At 41.2% G+C, this 12,036-nt stretch overlaps 1 protein-coding gene across 1 annotated transcript; it reads right to left on the bottom strand.

The window, feature by feature from the left end:
- Positions 1-1,282: 1,282 nt before the first annotated feature.
- On the bottom strand, positions 1,283-8,268 carry nr2e1 (nuclear receptor subfamily 2, group E, member 1; the record flags this gene model as incomplete). Its single annotated transcript, XM_080491490.1, has 9 exons — positions 1,283-2,347; positions 2,615-2,720; positions 2,868-3,017; positions 3,147-3,243; positions 3,523-3,669; positions 4,040-4,275; positions 4,644-4,731; positions 5,384-5,529; positions 8,208-8,268. The coding sequence occupies 9 exons, from the start codon at positions 8,266-8,268 to the stop codon at positions 2,185-2,187; spliced, it is 1,194 nt and encodes a 397-aa protein (XP_080347616.1). The 3' UTR covers positions 1,283-2,184.
- Between the last annotated feature and the right edge of the window lie 3,768 nt (positions 8,269-12,036).

The following is a 12,036-nucleotide window of genomic DNA, read 5'->3' as shown; positions in this document are numbered from 1 at the left end:
TAGTAGTAGCCCCTGTGGAAACTGATGGTTTGTGTTTTCACTCCAGAGCTATAGAAGGCAGGGTACAAACATCACTAGGTCATCGCTCACACTCATACCTGCAGACAAATTAGTCACCAGTCAACCTCTAACATCTTACAATGACTCACTAACGGTAAACATCAAGTTTGACTTGTTTCTGTGAATCTGAAATTCTTTTTTGCAATTGAAATGGTTTCATTAAGTAGATGCTTCTAATGAGCAGCGAATAAAATTTCCTGCTGGAAACCAACTCGTAGTATTATTTTAATGAACATTTGGAGTTCAAACCAGCAACTTATCCCTCCATGAAGCTTGATTTTAACACACCGATCATTTCAGACTGATGCCCATGTCTGTTTTCAAAGCCAATTCTGACCACATCAGAAATCCATGGCACGGGTTGCGCCAAAACTCATTCGCCTCCCTGATTCATGTGTTTTGGTTTTCAATGAAAACGGCAAGTTTAAATCCACGTTGATAACAGAGTCTAATTCAAACCAGGTCTTAACCATTTCAATACGAGTAAAACTTTCAGTCGAGAATCTATTTGAAGAGTATTTCAAGGGGGGAATTTTTACTCGAGGCATTTGGAAGTTGAATCAAAAAAAAAAAAAAAAAAAGCATATTTAATCAAATCAATGAAAAAATGTATCTAAATATGAATAATCTCAATAAATGCCTCTAACAGTTTTGAGACTAATCAACATGTTATTTGCATTAAAGTCTGCCAAAATATCTCCCCCAAATATGTATTTTTACGTGTTTTGTGAGCATTCTGATTAAATTTGGGATCACATGTTATGGTTTTCTATCAAAAGTCTATGAGCTCTATCTAGACGTTTGTGAGTTTTACTTACACCAAAAGCCGGAAGACATATAGCCGTGAGAATATATGAGAATTGTGTTGCATTGTAGTTGAACGCAAATTCAGAAAACCAAACACAAGCAGCACCTGTGTGTCCCACAACAGTTTTTTTTTTCTTCATGTTTTCTGTATCATCATTGCGAGCTTGGTAAAAACAGGACAAACGAAAATGAGTGAGTTGCAAAACGTCAACTAGTGAGTCAACTCGTCTTCCCAAATGTCATAATTATTCAGAGGAACTTGAACATATCTTCAAGACGAAAAATAGAAAGCCACCGGTCATTCTGCAATAAATCTAATTATTTTCCATATGATAAATTGTTACCACTTATATATTTGTGAAACTGTATTTACAATGAGAACACGATCATGAGAAAGAAGAGCAACACCATCATTAGCTGTGTGATGTCTTTTAAGAACAAGCTTAACATCTGCAGATAATAGTTTTAACTGTCCAAGAAAACAGTTTAATTCAGTGTATTTTATTCTCTTGGTTACAACTCTAAATAGTTATAACTCCAGTTATTTACAACAGAATAAAAACATCACAGGCCACAAAAAAACACACCTCCAAGTGCTGAATATTAATTTATCCAATGTTAGTGTCTAACTTCACAAAGTCGACCTAAACTGTTTCTTGTGCTGCTCCTCAAACAGGACACACCAACACAGACGGGACAGCAGCCACTTAAATAGACACACCTTCCTCAGATAAATGTCGTTTTACAGTCAATACGCGCATATCATTTAAAAGATTTCATTAAATTTTTTTTTTTCTTCCTCCGTAGTATTTCAAAGAACTGGCACCTCTTCGTGTTTGTCCCGTGCTTTTGGTTTCAGCACCGGATCGGGGGAACAGCGACTCGCATCGCGCCATTACGCATGCGTCATTGTGTTTTTGGTTTCCTCCACTGGGATTGAAAATAGCAATAACAAGATTGAATTGGTCGTCAAGCTCATTGGTCTCAAAGACACTCGAAACACATCTAAATATACAATATTTCTTTGTCGCGGCAGGTGCTCTCCAGAGTCTTTAGGTGTTGTTTGAACGCTGCAGGCGTTTGGCACCACACCCACAGATGGCAGTTCTCTAATGAAAGGTACATGCAAATCGTCAACTAGAGCGACTGTTAACAGACTAACTGGTGATCTGGTTGTGGTCGAGTCTTTACATGAAGACAGCCTATATGTAATGTTGTGCTCAACACTTTTGACATTCTGTGTGACTGCTGGGTGGGTGTCCGCGCAGGCCTTCAGCTTCAGTCCCCTCTGTGCGCCTCCATATACGTGCAGAGGATTCATATATCGCTGGACTTGTACATGTCAGACAGGAGCCGGGTGATTGGCACATTGCCGATGGTCTTTTTGAAGAACACCTCCTCTATGGTGGACGGGCTGACGGAGCGGAGCGCCGGGAGGAGCAGGAGCAGCTTCCCGAAGCGACAGGGCTGAGTCGGGTACCTGAAATACACCACAGCCCGGGTTTAATAGCTCTCTCTCTCTCTCTCTCTCTCTCTCTCTCTCTCTCTCTCTCTCTCTCTCTATTAGGGAGCGTGTCCAATTAGCGCACACCTGCTACTTAAATGCGCGGCTCATTTGTAACACCTGTGCAAAATTACAGGGAGCTTCAGTGGCTTGTTGCCTCATCAACTTTGTAATGAATCTGTCTGACTATAGATAGATAGATAGATAGATAGATAGATAGACAGATAGATAAACTCTTCTTACCTGGTGTGTATATAACTGTTGAGTGTGAGCTGTGCCTCATCTTGAAGTGCTGCGATTGCGCTTGCGTTGCGAAAACTTCTTAACTCGGTGCTGCCATGCGTCGGAACTGTAAAGGAAAAGGCATAAATGTCCTGATTTAATGCGTGTATCAAGACGAGTGCCCCTAGTTGACGTTTTATAAAGAAGATTTAAAGATACATTTAATGAATATAATTACTCGTTGTCAGGTTTTAAAACTGCGGAAAATAGTCACCAGCTTTGAAGGTCACGATGCATTTCAAACACGCGAACTCCGTCGCGTCAAGACGCATCTGTCTGAATCTGGTCACCACCTCCTGGAGCGCCTGGATCTCAGACATGATCTTGTTCATCCGCTGAGACTCGGTGTTTTCAGTGTTCATCCCTTGTGTCGGAAATTGAAGGGGAAATGTCAGCACGTGAGGTAATGCAGTAAGGTATTTTCCCCGACACATTTACATGTGCGGCTCATGAATAGCATTAAGTTTTAAGCTCTCTCGTGCTTTGCGCATACCAGAAACAGCAAGAAGAGTGGACGAGTCCACAGGAATGGCCCACTGCGCAATGCCCAACACGAATAACTCCCTCCACGCATCCTCCAACAGAATGAGCTAAAAGAAAGATCAGAATTCGTTCAGCGTTGAACTCTGTACAGTACACTAAATAAATCTACTTTTTTTTTTTTCCTAACATGTATTAGGTGCACGTATAACAGTAGGCCTGATTAAACACATCCTTACGCATTAAATTCGTTTGGCCAAGATTAAGAAAGTTCCCGTTTCCAACATAAATTGTTCAAACATGAATTATAACAAAAGAAATACCCGAATAAATCACATTTGGAAATACCATGAAGGGTTAAACATTTATGTTTTTGGTTCAAATTGTACCTGGTCGGATAAAGGCAGGGTGGAGAACGCGGGGACACTCTTTGCCCACTTGATGCTCATGAACAGGAGGCGCGCCGCCGACTCGCACACAGACTCCGTCGCCACCTCGTACAGGTACATGGGGGTGCCACTGACCTCGTGGGGATACTGAAAAGAGCGCAAAATGAGCATCGCCCTCCTCATCAGCTTGCGTCACTGCAGTGTGTTTTCATGACGCACCGTTCACAGCGTGGTGAACAACAAAGGTCAAATTCCAAGCTCCGGCACCTGGTGCTATAATTATTAGTGTTGCTTGTGGTGGATTAACAGTGAGAAATCTAATTGGCGGATTTATGGTTCTTAGAAGCTGCTAAATAGGGAGAGGAATTTCAACTTCTAACCCTTGTGAGGGGGGACATATAATCCTATAATAACATTTGAAAGGGCTGTCATAGAAATATCCATCTCATAATCTATTAAATTTGCCTTAAAAGAAAAAAATTGTAAGATAATTCCTTTAAAATGTCCCATAATCTACCTTTGGGGTGGGTTGTGCCAGAGCCACAATGGCTTGTCTCTCAGGCGTGGTCGCCACTGTGTTCATATCCATGTTGTGAGGCTCCAGCTGCGTGACGGTGGTGAAAAAGGGAGGTCCGGGCAGTGAGGATCCGGGGAAATGGGTCGAGGAGCCGTTCACCTCTTTGTGGCCCCTGAAATATAAGGCGACCTGTTTGCGGATGGTGGAGGTCCGGGGCCCTCTCTCGTGCTGAACGGCTGTGAAACGGGACATGAAAACACACACGCACAGTGAAAGAGGGATCTTTGCAGGATATCATTTGTTTGTTGCATCATTACAGTGATTACAACTTAGAATTATTAAACTATAGGCTGAATGAATCAAATTAGTGACTCAAAGCGTAAACATTCAGTGTAAAAGAAAAATAATTGGCTCTAATGAGCGAACCAACAGAGTAGAAATAATACCCCTTTAAAACAAGCAAAGAGCAGGTAATTATCAACTTCTTTTGAGCCTTGATTAACAGCCTTAATGCACTTTCCCCTCGAGTTTCCCCACCTTCAAGCCGCACACCACAGCATGGCGTTTCTGTGGTCAAAGTGATAATTAAATTAAACCCATTTACCGTCTTTATTCATGTTCACTTCCAGACACTTTTTCAAACGACACGCTCGGCACTGGTTTCTGTGAGTTTTGTCTACGGGACAGCCACCCTGTACGGAGAGGAGAAGAGGGAGGGGGGGATTGGGAGAAACGGGGTTACAGCTTGTGGTTAAATTTCCCTCCAGCCCGCACGACAGAGCGCTCCTTGCCATTATCCTCCTGGGAGGCCAATCTCCAGGTGAAAGATCGTGCTATTATCTTGTAGTTATAACCCTGCTCCCCGCGGCTCCAGTGCAACTTCATCCCGCAGGATAAGTACTCCATCCCGCCCTCTGCTGCCTAAATCCTCACCATCGAGTCATCACATTAGATTGGATTACACCTGATGTATTACAGCAGCGCGGTGTTTAGCCCTGTACTTAATGGTCCAGGCATGACACAATTAGGCTCATCAAGGGAGACTTAACGCAGCGCCAAGAGGGAAAGGCAATCAACAATCTGCGCGTAAAAAACGCATCATGCCCTGCGTAAAGCTGCTCGAGCGTTTTTGGATGAGGACCAGAGCCTCGTTGGATGCAGAAGATGGTACTAGTACAGTATTGTTTGCTTGTAGACCTCGCCACGTCTGTACAAGGAATGCTCACCTGATTACCACCTTGCCTTGATTTCCAGACGTACAATAAAAAACAGACTTGTTTATCACAACCTACTCATTAAGCTAAAAATTCATTGAGACTGGTAGAAACGGACAAGGACTCTCACCTGCGAGCCAGATTTACAGACGTATGTCCTGTTTCTCCGGATGCTCCTCTTGAAGAATCCCGAGCAGCCGTCACAGGCGTAAACGCCGTAGTGTTTCCCGGAGCTGCGGTCCCCGCACACTTTACATGGGATGTCCAGTATGCGACCTGGAAAAGGCCCAAAAGTCAATTACTTAACATGCTCTCTAATTTTACAAATCAAAAGCTATGTGAGGCGAGTTATGAATTGATAATATTTGATGGGGACTTGGAACCTCTGCTTGAATTATCCAATATTTAGTAATGCTTGAATTTACTTTGAGTGTTTGTATGATTACCAACGCTGATAAAACTTTTTTCGAACAGTGAAAAGAGTGGGTCGCCAAATTAACATCTTAAACTTGTGTCCAATCAACTTACACACACACACACACACACACACACACACACACACACACACACACACACACACACACACACACACACACACACACACACACACACACACACACACACACACACACACACACACACACACACACACAGGACAACGCCACCGCGCCTCATCCGACCATGACCATGGGAATCCACCGCGCGCATTTCAAGAATAAAGTCCGGTGGGAAGCGTCATATCTGAGCTCTCTAAGACAATGACCAGAGGGCGCACAATGGAGACATTAGGGGAAAGTGTTAACTTAATGATTTTCCCCCATTGAACCTCGTCTGACTGCCTGGATCTCGACAAGCTGCCAACTCCACTTCATAATGGGACTCGACAGCTGCTTTATCCCACAGGTCTATAGGCCCCAGGATTAGGGAGTGACACTGCACCATGAGAATAATGCGCACCAACTCGTTTCACCAACTCAAATGAAGTGTATGTAAATCAACCTCGGTGTAGATGAAAAAAATGTGATTTTTTTTGTGAAGATTTTGCATTCAGATCTCTTAAAAGGGACTATATTTGTATGCATATGAGGGAGTTCTTTTTTTTTTTTATTCTGGAGGGAAAAGCCGTCTATGTAATTACATTGACGTTTTGCCACCTGCTCATTGATTCACCAGTGACCCGTCAAAAAGGGTAGCATGGGAATAACTACCCGGCAGCAAAAACAATGACTTCAGGGGAGAGTTATACGACTTCAATTGGCTGTTTATGAAGAATCAGAGGGCCGTGTAGTTTCTGAAAACATAGGCCTCAATCGTATAATTTCCATAAAATAACGACAAACCATTTTCAATTTAGCGATCATGGTTGTGAAGATAATTCAAATCGTATTTGTTATAGGTTTGAAAATGGAGAAAGTAATCCTCTTATCACATTGGCAATTTTTGGATAATACGCTTAATAGGTGTGGGGTAATCTGAACTCTGGATTTTGCTTTACGAATTTAACATTTTGAAAAAACTAATTTCTAAACCAAAGCTAAAGAGTTCAAGTTCATTCGTGCAAGAATTGTAGTTAAAAGCACAATTAAAGTGAAAAAATAACCAACGTGCGCAGATTTCGAAGATAGAAAAAAGCCCATAGAACTACTAAACGGTGGTTGCTGACAGTCAATTAAATAAATTGACACACAATTTTGTTGTGAAAGGGGGAAATGTATTTAACTTCCCGCTGTGGGGGTCCAATGCGTCTCCATTGTGCGCAGTAATTGCTTGAAGATATATGGCATATTCTATTAACGTAATCACCATCAAGCAAAATAAGTGCGGAAAGAGCTGAAAATTTAATTTCACTGAGAGAGAAGTCATTGTTTCCTTTCACATAATCCAGACATGAACCTGTCTGACGGTGAAGTTATGGCCTGACTTCTTTTCAGTTTAAATGAACATATATTTTATATGTCGCTGTCTGGTTGTGTCATTTAACACCAATGTGTTATTTTCGTGTCGTGAACCCATTTGGGGAAAAAAAACAAGCAGTGGCAACTATTATAACACAAATAACAGAATAGTCTACATGTTTGGATGTGGTAAAAAAAAGATGATAAAAACAAACACACACACACACACACACACACACACACACACACACACACACACACACGCACACGCACAGACACGCACAGGAGAGTGTATGTTTAACAGAAATATTGTGCATGTTAAACAAATCATCAGCTTTGAAGTGTGAGTGGGATTAAAGTTACTATTGTGATGAGGCCTCGTCGGGATATATTTGCAAAGGCTGAAGAGAAACGCTTTCATTATAATTTGATTTGAAAATCATTTTACAAATAAAACGCAAATTTATCCAACATTACATTCAGTATTTTGGGGAGATAGTTAGAATAAATTGTATCGCAGAGACTTACATGCACGTATAAAAACTAGATAATAATAACAATACTTTGTCATAAAGACTTGCTTTAACGCAGTAAGAGAATATTTTGTTTCCCACATTTTCTATAATACAATTTATTATTATTTCCGTTTAAAAAGCTCAATGAAGACATTTCTAAATATAAAATTAGAGGCAACAAGTGGCAACAAGTAGGATAAATACGCATTAGTGGTGGAAATTATGTGATTTTCTTTATTTTCTTCGTCCTATCATCGAAAATCAATAATGTATGTTTTTATTAAGGCAATCTTTGCAATAAAGAGCTTTTAATTGCCAAACTCGCACTGAATAATAAAAAAAAGCGGGTCCCGGCGTCATTCCCCCTTTTGACTGAGGAAATAATTCTTACACTGAAGCTCCGATTGCACTAAAAGAAACGTCTACTCACTGATTATCACACGCCAGTTTAAGTGAACTTTCTTCTTTTTACTATCTGTATTACCTAAAAGGCCTCTCGTGCTTTGCGCCGTGCGCCATCGTGGAAGAGACGAGCGAAACTTACTTGATTTGACATTCAGAATATCCAAACAGCCACTTGTTGAACCTGCGGGTTTGCTCATCATGGATTCTCGTCCCTTAGAAGAGTCAATATAAGGAAAAAAATCTCCTTTTTCTTCTCTTCTTGTTGACATGAAAGAAGTCTGTGAGAGCGCAGCACGTTTTGGTTTCTTTTACCAGCAGCGACGATCTCGGCAAGTCAAAGTCCTCAACTTGACAGACGCAGAGCCTCCGATCGACAGGTCCGAATTAAGACGCCCGGCTGTACATGTACATGGTATCACCTCTCTTCGTGTCTATCAGGGTGTGAGGAGCCTAACAGACGGTGAAAGCCTCCGGTCAGCAGCCGCTCTCAGCGGGAGAAAGCAGCGCTCCAGCTCGGTGCGCAACAGTCGCTGGGAAAAAGTTGGAATTGGTGGGAAAAAAAACCAACAAGCCCCAAAACGAAGCCTGCACATCCGACGGTGCCAAACCAGGGAAGATTGTGGGGGGAAAAGGCAAATATTTGGTAGTTTCTGACGGGTGAAAGCTTGTTAAAACCACGACACGATGTGACTTTGTGGTGCGAGTTCCCCGAATAAGCCTTGGTAATATTTATGAGAAGTGTCAGGGGGAGGCTGGAGGGTGGAGATCTCCACTTCCTTCATCCACTTGGCTTTCTACTCCAAACTCCAGCCTGACGTCACTGGCGTGTGAGTGTGCGTGCATGTTTTCAATGTGTGTGTGTGCGCAAGTGAAGTGCCTTGCTCATGGATCCAGAGCCCCTGGAGAAAAGAAAGGTGATGCATCCGCTTTTCGTCTTCATTTTAAACTTTCTCGTTTCCCCTAAACGACTCAAACATGATTAAAGCAGATTGTCTTTGAACCTCGCCGTCTTTTCCTGTGTAAACATTTAGAGGGATGCTGAGGTATGCTGACCACTTGCTTATAAGAGGTTGTTACCACATGCAGGAGGGGGTCGGAGGAGGGGGGGGGGGGGGGGGGGGGGTCAGACCTTAAACAGTGTCATGCTCCCCATTTCCTACACGAACACCAAAACATTTGTGTCTGGCTGCACATACAGTCCTTAAGATTCAAGGATAAGTGCTTAGGGGTCGACCAAAGACACCGATCAGCCAGAACTGAAATTGTACTTTCCTTGAAGGTCATGGAAATCACAAAAGCCTTAAAATGTCTTAATCTGAATGATAAAAGTAGTTCAATAAATAAATAAATAAATAAATAAATAAATAAATAAATAAATAAATAAATAAATAAATAAATAAATACCTCAAACAGCGGCATCAGGGCCGATTAGTTTCATGAAAGAATCCGGATTGTTTTTTTCTTTATTAAAAGCCTATTTCAAAGCCGGTATGATCACGGATCAGTTTTATCTGGTCTCAAGTGTTTGAACAGGAATATGTAATAGAAAATTATTTATCATTGATTGAAAAATCACATGGTAGAAGTGGACAAATATAGAGAAGATACCAACAAGAAAAAAACAAAATAGCAAAAATTAAGTTTAAGCTCTTTAACCAACGTGACAGAAACTGAAATAAACAGAAAAATAATCGTCATTTAAGAGATGAAGTTCCACAGACCGAATTAAGATTGAATGACAACAACAACAACAACAACAACAATAATAACAATAATAATAATAATAATAATAATAATAATAATTATAATAATAAGAATAAGAATAAGAATAAGAATAAGAATAAGAATAAGAATAAGAATAAGAATAAGAATAAGAATAAGAAGAATAATGTCAGTGCACTGGGCAAGAGTTTTTGTCCTTGTTAGATACTTGAGTTAATTTTATTTCTCCCTCCACTGACTATCTTATCAGTTTAGTGGGTTTAAAATGGGTTGGCCATGTTGCTCCTCCTGCGCGCCCCCACTGTCAGTGGCTGGGTTTCGACCCCGGGTTCAGACCCCGGGGTGCGCGCCGTGCCCGGCTGACCGGAGGGTCGGGCCGCAAGGCCCGCTCACTGACACCCTGACCTTGACAGCTTGCTGTGCTTTCGCCGGGTAACTCCAGAAATCCATATTCTGTTTTTAATTGTGTTCATTCCCACGGTACACTGAAGGCCATATGGACGCACAAAGTGTCGATTTAAACGGACAGGGGCGAGGCGGAGAGGCGTAGTTAATTGCAATTAGCCATTGTTGTGTCTCTCAACCTGCCCTTTATCTGCACTGCTACGGCTGGAGCCTAACAAGCCTGAGGAGAAATCACTATAATATTCCTTTGAGATTCCTGAAAGGGCACACAGAGTGCCTTTGGTCCAAAACAGAAAGTTTATACGCGCATATTGAGCTGTTTAAACTTTTCTTAAGAAAAAGAAAAAAGAAAGAGGAAAAATAAGGAAAGTTTGCTTATTCGAGAAAGTAAATCATATCTAGGAAGATTTGTCTTATTTCATAATGTCTTTAAGAAGCTTCTCGAGCACTTTTATAAACATTCCCAATGAAGATCTGCCGTCACCACAAATAAATAATATTTTCACTTGTTTCTGAGAACATGTGCAACCTAAGTGGTGTGTGTGTGCGTGTGTGTGGGTGGCTGCTGGGGTGGGTGAATGGTGAATGTGTGACATAATCTCCTTAACTCGTCCTAATCCTCGTCATTCACTGATAGCCTTTACACAAATATAACCAACATCATGGTTGCCGGGGCTGCCTTCTTTCACTTTTTTTTTTTTGTATTAGTGACTCTCCTCTCCTCCAACAGTCAATGAAATGACTCGAACAAAGGGGGCACTGGATTGTGTATCTGTTTTTTTTCTTCTTTCGGGGAGCTCTGCATCAGTATGCGAATACTTGACATACTATAGGATCGGCTTTAAAGAGGAGATAGGAGTAAGAGTCCAACAAAAGTCACTGCAAACAATAGAGAGAGACGAAACCTGCGCACAGCAAACATCTTGACACGCCAGTAGATCATAGGGGGAGTTGGTGAAGATAAACCCAGTGAAGGTGTTGATTATTATTATTATTATTATTATTATTATTATTATTATTATTATTATTATTATTATTATTATTATTATTATTATTATTATTATTATTATTATTATTATTATTATTATTATTATCGAACTCTATCAATTCTGCTCACATTGCTTTTGGGACTGGCTGCTGTTGGGAATTGCCGATTGGAGGCTTTGACCGTCTTCAGGATCCTGTTATCACTGTGCGGGCCCCGAACCGACCAGCCGGAAACCAATTGGCTTTAGGAAGAAGTCACTAAGCTCCGGAGAGCAAGGCAGCCGTGCATCCTTTAAAACTGCCCGGGGAGATTATTGTCACTCATCTTATAGCCAGAGGCACTTTTTTTGTGTGTGTTTTGTTTAAGTTTCTGGAATGCGACGAAACAGCCAATAAGAAAGGAGATAACTAGAAGGGCAATCACTGTGTAAGGAAAGTACAAATAATTTATTTTGCATAATTGAAAAATTCCGGAAATGATTTACTCACGTTTGCTTTAATTAAAATCTACCATTCCAAATAAGTTCAAACAAAACAAAACCCCTTGAGTCTGATTTCAGCACCATGGACAGTTCTGCAACAAGCGTCACTGCACAGATGCAACTCACCTGTCCACGTGTCTATTCACATAGAACACGTTCTCAGGTGTGTCACACATCGATGAAAGACAAATATCCGTATGTTCAGTCAAAGTTCACAACTTGCACATTCATCTCCAAACTAACCGCGACTTTGCAAAATGTAGAAATGAGTCAAATTAAACCCAAATCAGTCAGCAAAACATTTTGTCACTGAAATGATTTTGGAAGTTAAACCATAATACTTGGCTCTGCCATTTGAGCCACTGCAGTCAG

Source organism: Lipophrys pholis (genome assembly GCF_963383615.2).
Source record: "Lipophrys pholis genome assembly, chromosome: 21".
NCBI classification, from domain to species: domain Eukaryota; kingdom Metazoa; phylum Chordata; class Actinopteri; order Blenniiformes; family Blenniidae; genus Lipophrys; species Lipophrys pholis.
The sequence above is the reverse complement of the archived record's forward strand: the minus strand, read 5'-3'. Positions and strand labels throughout refer to the sequence as shown.